Source organism: Cherax quadricarinatus, chromosome 43 (assembly GCF_038502225.1).
Source record: "Cherax quadricarinatus isolate ZL_2023a chromosome 43, ASM3850222v1, whole genome shotgun sequence".
NCBI lineage: Eukaryota > Metazoa > Arthropoda > Malacostraca > Decapoda > Parastacidae > Cherax > Cherax quadricarinatus.
The window spans coordinates 11,168,133-11,184,205 of NC_091334.1; the positions used below are offsets into that span (position 1 = coordinate 11,168,133).

General features: G+C 37.4%; 1 protein-coding gene across 2 annotated transcripts in view; it reads right to left on the reverse strand.

The window, feature by feature from the left end:
• The window catches only part of LOC128694257 (serine-rich adhesin for platelets), a 109,262-nt gene that overhangs the window by 16,048 nt on the left and 77,141 nt on the right, over window positions 1-16,073 (reverse strand). For both annotated transcript variants that reach the window (XM_070093571.1, XM_053784281.2), the window contains exons 9-12: window positions 11,608-11,828; window positions 10,747-10,926; window positions 6,790-9,894; window positions 3,546-3,705 (exon numbers count right to left, since the gene is read on the reverse strand). In XM_070093571.1, the coding sequence (XP_069949672.1) occupies window positions 3,546-3,705; window positions 6,790-9,894; window positions 10,747-10,926; window positions 11,608-11,828 (3,666 nt within the window). The remainder of the gene's footprint in view (window positions 1-3,545; window positions 3,706-6,789; window positions 9,895-10,746; window positions 10,927-11,607; window positions 11,829-16,073) is intronic.

Consider the following 16,073-nt stretch of genomic DNA (forward strand, 5'->3'; position numbering starts at 1 on the left):
GAAAGGAATAATTTTCTACAGTTACCCCCAGTAACACATTTTCTCTTATGTTAGATTAGAGAAAATGTTATTCTTGGCATCACTTGTACAAGTTATCTGGCTACGATGGAAATAAATGGTATAAAATACCGACACAATGGAAATATAAACACAAATGCAGTATAATGTGATCCTTTATTGACTGCGTTTCGCCCACACAGTGGGCTTTTTTTAAGTCACAAACAGAACTACCTGGGGTGGAAGGAACGCGAGTATTTATAGTCCGGTTCAGAATGCTGAGGTCAGGTGAAGAATGTTGCATCTGATGATGTACCGAGTGGGGTTATAGAGTCTAAAAACTTGGGTAGCTTGGAAAGGAGATTATACAAGTTTATGAGCAGACCTTCTACAGTGTTCTTATGTGGGATAGCGACGAAGAAGTTTCTTGGCAAGTGGTTCAGCTATGTTACAGAAGCCACTATTCTGGTTGAAGTTGTCGGATATAGAAATAAGTGAAGATTCCAGGATTCTTCGGTATTGAGTGTTGTCTTCTGTGGCGATAAGTCTTGAGTTTCTGTAGTTTATCAAGTGGTTGTGTGAATTACGGTGTTGTACGCAGGCATTCCTTGTGTCGTCAGACCTGCTTGCGTATTGGTGTTCTGAAATGCGTGTTTGGAGGTCCCTTGATGTTTTGCCCACGTATAACTTGTTGCAGTCATTACAAGGGATTGTGTATACCCCTGCAGAGGATGGAGGCTTGTCCTGTCTACTACTGGTGATGTCCTTGATGGTCGTGGTTGTGGAGGTAGATACTTGGAATGATGTTTTGGCAAAGATGTTGGAAACATGTTTGGCAATGGAGTTGGTGGGAAGGACTAAACGCTTCAACTCCTAAACGCTTCAACGTTCAAGCTCTCCAAGACAAGCTCAACCAGGTCGAGCCTTCAATCCAGTTCACACTTGAAGAAGAAGTCGACAACACTCTTCCTTTCCTTGATGTCCTGCTCTGCAAAGCTGACCACGAACTTCGTTTTAAAGTCTATCGAAAACCCACCAACCAAAACGATCTTCTCCACTTCCACTCTCACCACGACACCAAAACCAAACGTGGTGTAATTATAGGCTTCTTCCTGCGTGCACTCAGAATCTGCAGCAACGAGTTCCTTGAGGAAGAATGCACTATAATTGAACAAATATTTTCTAAACTCCACTATCCTCGTCACTTCATCAGAGACTGCAGACGGCGGGCATTAAACATCTTCAACACACCCAGAGAAGACACTGCCGAGAAGAGATACATAGTCCTTCCCACCAACTCCATTGCCAAACACGTTTCCAACATCTTTGCCAAAACATCATTCCAAGTATCTACCTCCACAACCACGACCATCAAGGACATCACCAGTAGTAGACAGGACAAGCCTCCATCCTCTGCAGGGGTATACACAATCCCTTGTAATGACTGCAACAAGTTATACGTGGGCGAAACATCAAGGGACCTCCAAACACGCATTTCAGAACACCAATACGCAAGCAGGTCTGACGACACAAGGAATGCCTGCGTACAACACCGTAATTCACACAACCACTTGATAAACTACAGAAACTCAAGACTTATCGCCACAGAAGGCAACACTCAATACCGAAGAATCCTGGAATCTTCACTTATTTCTATATCCGACAACTTCAACCAGAATAGTGGCTTCTATAACATAGCTGAACCACTTGCCAAGAAACTTCTTCGTCGCTATCCCACATAAGAACACTGTAGAAGGTCTGCTCACAAACTTGTCCAATCTCCTTTCCAAGCTACCCAAGTTTTTAGACTCTATAACCCCACTCGGTACATCATCAGATGCAACATTCTTCACCTGACCTCAGCATTCTGAACCGGACTATAAATACTCGCGTTCCTTCCACCCCAGGTAGTTCTGTTTGTGACTTGAAAAAGCCCACTGTGTGGGCGAAACGTAGTCAATAAAGGATCACATTATACTGCATTTGTGTTTATATTTCCCTTATCTGGCTACGACATAAGATAAGATAAGATTTCGTTCGGATTTTTAACCCCGGAGGGTTAGCCACCCAGGATAACCCAAGAAAGTCAGTGCGTCATCGAGGACTGTCTAACTTATTTCCATTGGGGTCCTTAATCTTGTCCCCCAGGATGCGACCCACACCAGTCGACTAACACCCAGGTACCTATTTGCTGCTAGGTGAACAGGACAACAGGTGTAAGGAAACGTGTCGAATGTTTCCACCTGCCGGGAATCGAACCCGGGCCCTCCGTGTGTGAAGCGGGAGCTTTAGCCACCAGGCCACCATATTTATGTTTATTTATTCTATTGTAGGGTGTATTTATCATCTTTTTATGTTATGTATCGTGTTTATTATATAATTTTGAAAAAATATCATGGATTAATGAAAATGTGTATATTAACGTAATATACAACATTTAATAAGACTCGGTGATTATTATTATTATTATTAGCATTTCTAATATGGCGTCACTTGTGCAAGTCGTCTGCTACCACATCTCATATTTATGTTTATTTATTCTATTGTGGGGTGTATTTAACATCTTTTTATGTTATGTATCGTGTTTATTATATGATTTTGAAAAAATATAATAGATGGATTAATGAAAATGTGTATTTAACGTAATATACGACATTTAAATGAGACGATGATTATTATTATCATTACTAATATGACGTCTGGAGACATAAGACACTTACTGATTTTAATGTGTACCTGCATGCCAGCACAGTATGGAAGTTTATTTAAGTACAGGTATACATAAGTATAATTATCAGAGTATATATAAAATATGAAATAACTTTTAAAAACATTTGAAATTTAGGAGTTTCCAGACAAAATGGAGAGACTTAGTGCTTACTGAGCTCACGAAGAATGTAAACAAACAAGGTGGGGCGCGGTGACCATATTAGAAAGTCAGGTGGGGGGAGCCGTATAGCGAGTTTTGGTCATAATTTGAAATGACCGTATTAGCGGAACGCCGTAAAGTGAAACGCCGTAAAGCGGGGCCTTCCTGTACTGTATACAGTAGAACCCCCATACTCACAAATTCCGTATCCACAGTTTCAGTTATTCGCGGTTTACCATAGCCTGAAAATAACGCTTAATTTGCTAAATAATAGTCCCAAAGTGCAAAAGTAGTGATGCAAAGCCTAAAAGAAACCGTAAAATGCTTCCCATCAGTGGAAACTTGCTAATTCTAGAATTATTTTGCATAATTTATCAATTAAACTATCATAGGTATATGAAAAATGACTAGTAGGTCTTGGAACATATCTCTCGTGTATACTGTAATAGTTTTACAAGCCTGACTCAAGGCCAGGCTGCCATACTAGGAAAGCTCTCATAACCGGTCAAAGGTATACGTACTTACCAAAAATGCCATTACAATAATTTTTTACCTTTTTTTTCCAAACAAAAATTTTCCTGTTTCAGCATTTAACCTACAGAGAGAGATTTATTACCTGTGGTCCTGAGTTACAATCATGACATGGGTAAACATTTTTAAATTAAGGGAACTTACTTACATTTAAGACTTGCAAGTGTTTTTGGATTGGGAGTTTCACAAAAACTGCTGTCTGCCTCGCTATCAGTGACCAGGGGATGAGTCTGTTCATACAGATGTTGCAAGAGTACTACAGCTTTTCGGCGGCCCAAAGGTCGAACACCATACTTTGTTAACTGTTTCTGTTTAATATAATGTAAATACTGAACACATAGATTATAAAGAACAGAGATAAATACTGTATCTTGCCAAATAAATATTACCATAAGAAATAGTATTTTCTACATAGGCTGAAAAATACCCATGAAAACTCTGTTGCTTAACTAAAATAAATATTAAAGCATGGTAATCTATAATAATATTAAACTGTCCTATTTTCTGTACAAACAATTAAACTATTAAAACAGAAACTAGTCACAGACTTGACCACAGTAATTATTACTGACATATAATTTTAAGGTGTGTAGTTGCAAATTAGTTCATTTCATAATTATGAAAAAAAGTGAGGATTATTAGTTTCTGAGTGCTAACTGGAGAATGCCTTTCCTGACTGGCTTCAAAATTTCCCAACAGGTGTATTATACCAAAGAAATCTTTGTATTATTATTGGGTTTTGTACATGCCAGTTTGAAAATTTTATTGAACGAATTGGGATACAAGTTTTCATGCCCTAACTTAACAATGCCTCTCCTGATTAGTTTCATCCTTTCAACACTTAGTTGAAGGTTTGATTACTTTTGGGCTTTATGCATGCCACTTTGCCAATTTTATTATTATATTTGTGAGAGCACTAAAGCTGTAGGGGGCATACAGTGCTTGGGGAATGAGAGGCAATCAGATTTAATTCATGGAAGAGAAGGGAAGTTCCATTTTTTGCAGCACGAGTCATTCACAGTCATCAAGGCACCATGAGTCATTCACAGTCATCAAGGCACCACGAGTCATTCACAGTCATCAAAGCACCATGAGTCATTCACAGTCATCAAGGCACCATGAGTCATTCACAGTCATCAAGGCACCATGAGTCATTCACAATTAAGGCACCATCAGTCATTAATGGATATCAAGCCACCATCCCCCTTCCCTTGATGAATGTTATGATAAAAAAAATGCTGGTACTATTTATTCTCTTGGCTAGAAAGAGCAGTAGCCAAAAGGGAAGCAACAAAAGTGATAAAAGAAGGAAGTGAGATGGTGAAGAGTGCCCAGTTAAAAAGTTCCATTTTCAAGAAAGAAATGCAAATTGTAGGGAGAAAGATGAAGACAGTGAGAGTCTGAATAACAACAGCAGATGAAAGAAGACTATTAGTAGGAATATGCCAAAGAGTAAATTTTTTGAGGAGAGCAAGTTGTCGTAGCTTAGGGCAAACTACAGACTCTGAGGTCGAGACTGACTCATCACACCTAGAGGTAGAGGAAATGCTCAATAAATGGGGAAACATAAAGGAGGGGAAAGCTGAAATGCTGGTTATGCATAAAATATATGGAAGTGGAAGGAATCAAGTGTGAGGTGGAAAATTTGAAACTGATAAAATTTGAAGAGGTAAAGATGTCAGAGAGGAGTCACTTATAACAGTCTGCCATTTTAAGAGAGTAGAGTTATGACTTGGTCATAATGTGCATTATTCTTCTGCTTAGAAAACAGAGTTCACATTCACAAAGGAAGATGGAAGATGGTGTACTGGGAGGAACAATTAAAACAAGGAGAGTGCTTGAAAGAGGGATCATTATACAGTGGACCCCCGCTTTACGATCACCTCCCGATGCAACCAATTATGTAAGTGTATTTATGTAAGTGCGTTTGTACGTGTATGTTTGGGGGTCTGAAATTGACTAATCTAATTCACAATATTCCTTATGGGAACAAATTCGTTCAGTACTGGCACCTGAACATACTTCTGGAATGAAATAATATCGTAAACCGGGGGTCCACTGTAATTTGTGTCCCTACAGATGGGGCACTCTACATATAACCTACAGTATTTTGCTGAAAGGAGAAAGTGGCAGTTATAATATTGGTGAGAAGTTGGAAAAAGTTCTTTTATGGTTAACCCGTAAATGGTCCAAATGTATATATACGTTTTTTCAACATTAGAAAGCATGTAAAAAAAGTAGATCTTCTTTTTGTTTTTCTACATTTGAAAATGTGTAAAAAAACTTTGATCTACTTTTTTTTTTGTTATATTTGAAAATATGTAAAAAAAACTTAGATTTACGTTTGTAGCACTACACATGTGAAAGTAGATCTGCTTGGACCGTTTACGGGTTAAACAACGACTGAAGTTTTAAGATTTTCGGCTGGCAGTGAACAGTACAGGACAATTTCATTCTGATAATGACTGCTACTGAATAACTGAAAGGAAGGATGACAGTCCTGCTATTCTAACTAGGATGGGAAAGCTGGCAAACTGTGGAGTATTACTGAGTTTGAAGCTTTAACAGTTTGTTAGTTTATAAAATATCATTTACACAAACATGCATCTTTGGATTAACTCAAGTCAAGCATTATTAGCCAATTTTATGATCATCCAAACTACTTTCAGCAGCCAGCACTGGGCTGGAGTATTAAGAACTTTACCCACTTTTGAAGGCTGAAAACAGCAAGTAAAGATATGGGGATCCACTGATAGGATCTTAATTATAACATGAAAATGTCAAATATATTGTTGAAAGGTTTAGATAGATGTCACAAGAAATTATATTTTCTTCTATCCTTCCAACCACTTAGAAGCCAACAAGGCAGAGATCAGCCTTAGGGGTAATGAATAAATAAAATGAACTCTGAGAGGGTCTTAAAGCAACCACAGGACCAAAAAGCTGTGTTCCTTATTAAGCCTGACTGACCCATTAAGTGATTCAACAATTTATCTTGAAGGATACACAAATGACCCACACACAGGAGAATGAAACTTATGCTGATGCTTTGGTCCAACTTGGACCAGTAACAAGTCACACAAGTCCAACCAAAGAGTTGTCATAAGTTTCATTCTCCTATGTGCAGGTTTTGTGTATTGTTCCAGTCATGGTATTGTGCCTTTTTATTCAACTTGAAGGATCTCTATGCCCAGATAAATGAAGGGTTGCATGCAAATAAAACACAATAGAACAGCTCTTGGTCCTCTTTGCAGTTATGGCTCTATTGACATCGGAAAACCCAGCCAAAGCAACCCATGACATCTAAAAAAGGATCAAACTGTCCCAAAAGAAAAAAAAATGGTGGCTATCCCATGAGAAAAAGGTTAATGAAACTTTTTAATGTATCTTACCTTAAGATCTGGTGAAGACATATTCTTATAATCTGGCAATGGTGTAACATTTTTTCTCCTTGAATTCTTTTTCAGTTGAGGTGTCATTAGATCACAACAGGGAACATGAAAATCTCTAGAATCAAGCCTTTTTGGGGATTGTTTGCAACCTTCTGCCTCTTCAAATTCTTGCCATACTTCCTCACAATCTAGATGTTCTGTTATCTTAATCATAGTTTCATCACCAAGAAAAGAACCTGTTGCTAATAAATTTTGTTCCTTATCTTTTGCAAAAGCTTTTTCTGATTCTGTATCTTTACCTTTTATGTTGGATACAGAAGAGTCAGTCTCATCTAAATATAACCTTCGTGAGTCTTCTTGAACAGCCGATTGATATAATGCTGCAGAACTTGGTTTATACTGGAAGCCTATCTTTTCACAAATATTAGTTTTGGGACTAATAGCAGAACTTGCATCTTTCCTTACATGAGGAAAAGGTCTCAAAATAGGTGAAATATCATCAGTTGTCTTAGAATTAGCATCAGACTGAAGCCCACATTTTGCAGGAGTTGCATATGCATTTATAGGAACTGACATATCATTTTCTACATCATCAAAATCATCCCAAACATTACTATTATACGGCTTATTTACACTCTCTTGTTCGCCATCTGGGACATTTTCATACAAACTTTTACGTGACTCAAGAAAATCTTCTGTAATCAGATCTTGTTGGGAAATCTCATCAGTTCTGGGACTACTTATATCAGACCACAGTTTTAAAGGTTCCATTTCTTCCCCTTCTGAATGAAAATCGAAAGTGTTAATTTGATCCTTAATTAGAGCATCATGTGGGGAGCTTGCAGAAGAGTTTTCAGAATTACTACTGAGTGTTAGATCAATTATGTTGCCTCCTGCTTCAGGACAGTTGGATAATTTACTTTGAACACCTAATTTTAACAGGGAAGATCCTTCCCCATGGTCAGCATTATCTTTTCTTGGTGATGTACCACCAGTTTGACCACCCATGCTCTTATTTTGTATTTGTTTGATTTCTTTTGCCTGATTTACTTTGCCTGAATTCTCTGTTGAAATTTTTTTGGAGACAACATCAGGCTCCAAATGCACTGTGCGTGCGCTTTCCTCTCTTGGTGATTTCATGTTATTTAGCAATGTTAGAGGGGATTTAGATGAAGTAGAAACAAAACTTGCATCTTTAACAGGAAGTGATACATCAAATAAGTCAGGAGACTGACAGTTAATAATCTGCAATCCTTCTGACAATGAATTATCATCAGCTGTAATATTCAGTTCATTACTGCCTGTTAATGATATCCTTCTAGAACTTTTAGGCAGATTAATGCTTTTGTCAAAAGGAGACAATTTAAGACAACGCTTCACTGATCTACCACTGTCTTCATTAATATTTTCCATGTTTGATGTTTTTTTTATTACAAGAATATCAGCATTTGAATTTGATGTAGTGTTAAGAGGTTTATCACTCCTAGATCCTGTTTCTATTGAAGATTCAACATCTGTAGCAGTTGCAACATCAAAGATGGATTTGAGATATGATACAAGTTCTAGACATTCATACTCAAGAGCTAAATCAAAAACTTCCATCCACAATGGATCACCTCTCACCTTTATGCTACAGGTACCAGTATAGAGATATACTAAAAAAGTTGTTGCAGCTTCAAATGATACTTTGTCCCATTTTACTCTCATCTCTGCTGCCTTTGCTTCTTTATATAGTTGTGGGCACCTAGCAAGGAACACCAGAGAATGGGCTGAAATAATGCTACCATCTTGTGTTATTACAGTTACATCACTTGCATCTTCATTTGAAAATAAGATGCTCCAGTCATAAATAAATTTCTTTTGCATGGACCTAAATTCTTCACTTTTAACTTGTTCTTCCAGTGGTGATCCTACATGTTCTAGGTCATTACTGCTAATCCTTATTTGATTAGGCAGAGGTGCTGTAGGTGCCTCACAATTGCCATTTTCTTCTTTATTCATCAAGTGATCATTAATCTTTTCCCTGGATATTGGAAGTAATGTCTTCATTGATGATAATTCTTCCTTAGGATTATCAGCAAAAGTAGTTTCATCATTTAATTTTGTGCAATTGTTGTTAGACAAAACTTCATCAAAAAAGATCTGAGTTTTATCTGAATCATTTGAATACTCAGAGGTACAACTGTTTTCATCTACAGAGCTTGAGACCTTATTGGTCATTTCCTGTTGTGAAGTAGATGAGCTATACAGCTTTCCAGAATGCCTTTGTCTGTCTGTGCTGCTGCTACTACTACTACACCCAGAGGGACATTCTGCATCAGTAATACGATTTACTAACAGAGGAAGTAAGGTGTGACCTGAATTAATATTTGAAATGGGTATTACTTCACAATCTAAATTATCATTTTCTTTACATTTATTGTCAAGAAGATTACTCTTCAATGGCTCAGCATTTTTATGAAATACCTGATCACCCTCATAATTATCTTCTGGGCAATCAGTGACTAAAGCTACATTATCACCAACACTCTCCTCTTGATCACTAATGCTGACAATATTAAGTTCATCACTTGTCATATTACTTTTATCTAACTTAAATATTTCTGAAGCACTTCCTAAAGCACTATTATTTTCAAGAACCATACTTAAATCACTTTGTACAACTATGCATTGTTGCTTAGTAACTTTAACTGGCAAGATGTTGCACAGATTATCACTGTGAGATTTACTATTATTTTCACTACTGCTATCGCATATGCCAACTGGATTTTCCTTTTCTCTGCCTAATACCACACTTCCAACAATTTCACTTTCATCTTTACTATAATTTTTATCTGTATTATCACCAGACTTTAATGGAATTTCAAGATTTGCTGCACACACTGTTGTGTGAACAACCCAAAAGCCACTGCCAGGCTCTAGTATCACATCTGGGTTTGGCAAAGTATCCATATCTTGTGGAATTGATTCATCTTCCTCTAGAGAGTTACAAGCTCGAGTAAGTTCAAGACAATTTTGAGAACCCAAGAGTTCAGCCAGGGCCAACTGTGTGCAATACCCATTAACCACAGATGTCTCCTCACTTTCTGATCCCGAGTCAGAATTCTGATAAAGAAAAAACTAATTAATGTACTGCAATAAAAGTTAAAGCGCTATCATAAAATAAAATTAAAATTAATATACAGTAGTCCCCTGTATCCACAGGGGATACATTCCAAGACCTACCTACCCGAAACTGTGGATAGTAGCGAACGCTATATATAAGTTGTTTTTTCATTTACATACATACCTATGATAAAGTTTAATTGATAAATTACACACAATAAGCCAAGAATTAGCACTTTTTCACTGATTGGAAGTGATTCACAGCTTCTCTTAGGCTTTGAAGAACTGCCACCATCAATATTTGTGTGTCTGTGGCCATTATTAAGCAAAATTAAAAATTAGTTTTGGATCAGTAACTGAAACTGAATCTGCGGACACGAGGGTCCTATGTATAGCAACTGGTAATTCTGCCCAGTAAATGGTTTGAACTTTGGCTATTATCATGAACATCCTGAAAAGGATGGACATAAAAATGAACTACCAGAGTGTAAGCAAAATCCTCTACAAAGAAAATTTAACTAACACATGGCTGCAAAACTTACAATTAAAATAGAAAATAATACTATGATATATGCTAGCACTGTGCTGTACAGTACTATATGTACCATTTACAGTGCTATATGCATCATTTACCAGAACTAACTTATATAGTTAAAAATTATCAAGAATTTTTTTTTTTTTTATCAAGGTGACTTAGTATGGTTGTTTTATAAGTGACTTCAAATTCCAAGTAATTAAATGTGATAACCAAACATTTTCTGTCACAGTGCTTGCTATTAATGGGAACTGACTAACCCATTACATACAACTGTTTAATATCTCTATCTTTAATCTCAACACCATGTACCTTACCTCATCACTCATAGATTGTATAGCTGTCAGATTTAAGCGCCCGGGGATTTCTGATAGTCTTCTTAAAAGTCCCCCTACAGCAGTGTTCACTGGTTTAATATATGGCTCAAGCTCAGAAACATAAAACTCTTCAAGAGGAAGATCTGTAGAACTATGAGAAGCCTCCCACAGCCTGCAAGCCTGTTGATTAAGAAGAGTTCATGGAATTAGTGGTGAAATTTTTTCTTCTTTCACGTCACCCTACCTCGGTGAGAGAAGGCCAGTGTGTTAAAAAATTAAGTTAAGTAGCAACAAACTGAGGTTATCAGTTCATTATTTTGTTTTACACATAAACCAATGCAAATTAAAATTATTTATTGAAAAATACCAAAATGCTGAAATTTATAATTTATAAAATAAATGTTTAGTACATACAAGGTATTTAGTTCTATATCAGTGGTATTCAATACCAACAAGATGAAGGTAATCAGTCCTTCAATCTAGTGATGAGGATGGTAGTTAGATGAATCTCAGATTCTAATACACTTCAGTGCTCATCACCTATTCCTAGGCTGGGGTACTGATTACCTCATCTTCCACTGACTGCTGTATATATTTCTACAGTTTTCAAGGTTTTCCAGGGTTCCTTTATTTTGCAAGATGACCTTTGGTCTATAAAACATTCAGAACAAATCCTATAAATATGAAATTGAATATTTTTATTATTTTTTTTATATAATACACCGCCGTCTCCCATCGGGGCAGGGTGACCTGAAAAAGCATGGCTTATGGAAGGATTCTTTTTCACTTCCCCATGGAGATTTTATTTTATATTATATATTAATAATTACATATAATTAGCATCTAATATAGTACATTTACCTCATTCTTGAACTTTGAAAGACGGCCTTTCGCTCCAGAATTCCTTGTTTGTTTCCAGTTGACCCTTGGCATATCCTCATTAGTTAATATGGCTGCAACTTTTTCACTAACAATTCTCTCCCTTTCCTCAACAGAACGTGTAGATAAGGGCATTTTGCTAAAATTAACATGGCGCCTTCGTCTTTTATTTCCTGTCTGAGATGAGGCTGCTCTTTCATTATCTGGTGACAAAGTGGATATATGATACAAGGCATTACATTGTACAGTGGAACCTCGGCTCACGAGTGCCCCACCATACGAGTTTTTCAGGATACGAACAGTCACTCGGTCGATTTTTTGTTTCTGGATACGAGCAAAAATTCAGGATGGGAGGTTCCTTGATGCTGGTGAGGGGCTCTTGATCTAGGGAATTGGATTTGTGCTTCAGTTCCCTAAATTAATAATAATAATAAATGAATTTCAGAACATCGCCACTAGGTGGCACAGCCAATGCCACATCAGCTGAGCTGTGCAATGTGTTTTTGTCACCGTGGAAGGATTTCTCATATTACTGTCAAATTTCTTTTTTCTAACCATTGGTCCTAAGAAAGTAAGTGCAAAGGACAGTGCTGAGAAGAAAGAGAGGATGATATCCATGGAATTACAGCATGAAATCATAGATAAACAAGTGAGGTGTGTAGTGGCAGTAGGACCTAGTAGCAAGGAGCCTATCTTCCACCCTCCACCTCTGCCAGCATATGTATACTTTATAAAACCACTTTATTTCTTTACGTTCTCTATTATGTTTTTATACAATATTTCTTATTTATGAAACTAGTGCAGTTAGCCTCACAAACACTCCGTTTTCTCTTATAATAAAAGCTTGGGCAGATATAGTCAGCGGGAGAGGGAATGAATGCCGCCGCCACCACTTGCCATATTATGGCCTATTTTATTCATTCTAGAGTATATGTTTCTATTAGATGAATTGTGATAGATAAATAAGCCGTAGAGTTGATATTAGCGTCATATTGAAGTACAGTATTTTTGTCCTGCCTCCCAGAGCAGGAATTCTGCTGAAACAGATTAATGGCATTTCAATTAATTTAAATGAGAAAAATTGACTCGGCATACAAGCAGATTGGGATATGAGCAAGGTCACGGAACGGATTAAACTCGTAAGCCAAGGTTCTACTGTATATGTTGCAAGTACTAAAACCTTCTAATGAAGTACTTTAGGTATAAATATCTAAAATTAATATAAAAAAGATTAGCATGCAGTACAACACAACATTATGAAGAATAAAGAACTACAGTGGACCCTCGAGTTTTGGCAGCATTGACTCATGAAATTCGACCTTCGGCAAGTTTTTTTTGGCAAAATTTGGTCTCGAGTTTCGGCGACCATCCGGTACCCGTCCGCCTGTCACCGCGCACACCAAGCCAGTCTCCCACGCCATTCACGCTCAGTGTGCCATTGTTTACCAACACGTGACCATCACCCTGTGGGTTCATACAATACATTTCATAATTGTTTTTTGTGCTTGCAACTACTAAATAAGTCATCATGGACCCAAGGAAAGCTAGTGCAAGCCCTTTGGTAAATAAAGTGAGGAACATGATCCAGAGGGATTTTGAAGGGTTTGAGGCAGACCTTGTCCCTGCTGACCCTCTGCCTGTTATGGAAGGTGTTGTGGCATTGGGCAAGTCCATGGGGTTGGAGGTGAGTGACAGGGATGTGGAAGAGTTGGTGGAGGACCACGGAAGAGCTAACCACTGACGAACTGCAAGAGCTTCAACTGGAACAGCATCAGGCCACAGCCGAGGAACTTGCTTCAGAGGAGGAGGAAAAGAGAGTGAAGGAGGTTCCTTCTTCAGTGATTAAGGACATGCGTGGAATGAGTTGCAAAGCTTTGTTGAAAAGTATCACCTTGACCAAGCTGAAACAAGCCATATCTGCAACATGTACAATGACAGTGTTGTGTCCTACTTCAGGGAAATCTTAAAGAAACGCCAGAAAAAGACCACTCTGGACAGATATTTTGTGCGACAGGGGTCCAGTGACTCTCAAGTTGTTCCCGGTGGCATTAAAAGAAGAAGGGAAGTAACCCCAGATAAGGACTTGCTACCTAAAGTCCTAATGGAAGGAGATTCTCCTTCCAAACAATAGTGTACACCTTCCTCCTATCCCCTCTTCCCATTTTCCATCCACCCAGAAGTCTTCAGCAAAGGTAAGTGTAATATTATTATTTTTTATATGCATGTACTTGATTTCTCATTGATTTCAGTATATAAATCTTTATTTAATTTGAAAAAAAGTATTTTATTTTAATATTTTTGGGTGTCTGGAACGGATTAATTTTATTTCCTTTATTTCTTATGGGGAAAATGGTTTAGAGTTTCGTGAATTTCAACTTTCGGCAGGTTCTCTGGAACGGATTAATCACGAAACACGGGGGGTCCACTATACTTTATTTGTAGGGTTTGATAAACAACTAGGTATACAACCTCTTAAATGATTATATGCCTAAGCATGTTCAATATGAGACTGATTGTTCCAGTTCTAAGATCTGATTCAAGTAACATAAGCTACCACAGGTGACTTGGGAGGTGGGGGTCTTTGTGGTTTACTGAACCTTACACAGAAAATAGTATAGCCTCTCCTCACTTAGCGACGTACTTGTTTACCGACGACTTGGACTTACAATGGGCTCTCTGACCAGTATGCATACCTAAATAATGTAAATTAGAGCTTATTTCCTCTATTCTGTTTTATTACAATATACAGTACACTACTGTATAAACATTAAAAAATAACAGAAATATTATAAATGGTGCAAAGGTGACTTTAAAACAATATCAAAGATGGTTGACATAAACCCACTAACATTACAGTATGCTCCACACTTAGCAACAAATTTGTTTACTGACTTGGTCTTAGAAACGGAACTCTGTCATTAAGTGAGGAGAGGCTGTATCCAACTCTTTCAAGATACTGTATTTTGTGCACAGGGTTTGATGAACCACTAGTAATTCTATTAACAGTAAGTACCCAAGGTAGTTGAGAAATCTGAAGATTGCCATTATGTGGAAAAATGGCATAATGAATATAGAATACTACCTTAGAATACTGCCTTAACTGAGACGTGGTTTAATTCAAAAAGTCGGGACATACCTGCGGAATGTCATATTCAGGGTTTTAAATTGTTCCAAGTAGATAGAAGTATCGGGAAGGGGGGTGGGGTGGCATTGTACGTCCGAGATCGCTTGAACTGTTGCATAAAAACGGGTATTAAGTCTGAAGTAACGCATACAGAGTCTGTTCGGATAGAATTTTCAGAGGGGCATGAAAAACTGATTTTAGGAGTGATATACCGTCCACCAAACTTAGATAGGGACCAAGGGAGACTACTATGGGAGGAAATTTATTGATTGGAATTTCTTGACTGGGAATTTAGAATCATACGACTTCTTAGAAGTAGTTCAGGATTGTTTTTTGAAGCAGTTTGTGACAGAACCTACAAGGGGAAATAACCTGCTTGACTTAGTTATGGCAAACACTGAATCCCTTGTTAATAATTTAGAAATTTCAGAGGAACTGGGTGCTAGCGACCACAAATCAATTACATTTAGCATTGAATGGAAGTACAATAGTAGCGATAACTCAGTAACAGTCCCAGATTTTCGCTTAGCAGATTACGATGGGCTTAGAGAACACTTATCATCTGTTGACTGGGGTAACGAAGTGAGCTATCAATATGAGTTTTCTGAACACTATACATGCTGCTCAAAGAACGTTTATCCCATATAAAGAAATTAGATAAAATAGAAATGACCCAAAATGGATGAATAATAGGCTCAAATATCTACTAGGGCATAAGAAAGGAATTTATAGGCGTATCAAAAGAGGTGAGGGTCATGTTATGAATCAGTATATTGACATTAAGCGGGACATTAAAAAGGGGATAAGAAAAGCTAAAAGGGACTATGAAATTAAAGTTGCTAGGGATACTAAAACTAACCCAAAAAGTTTTTTCCAGGTCTATAGAACAAAAGTTAGAGATAAGATAGGTCCCCTTAAAAATAACTATGGGCACCTTACTGACAAAGAGAATAAAATGTGCTCGATTTTTAATAATTATTTTCTCTCAGTTTTTACACAGGAAGACACTAACAGTATTCCAGTAATTAATTTTTATAGTGGGCTAGAAGAAGATAAATTATGTAACATCACAGTCACTAGTGAAATGGTTGTGAAGCAGATAGACAGACTGAAGCAAAATAAGTCGCCGGGTCCTGATGAGGTTTTTTCAAGGGTTCTTAAGGAATGCAAAATGGAACTCTGTGAACCATTAACTAATATTTTTAATTTATCTCTTCAAACAGGTGTAGTGTCTGATATGTGGAAGATGGCTAATGTAATTCCTATTTTTAAAACAGGGGATAAGTCGTTACCGTCAAATTACCGCCCAATAAGCCTGACCTCA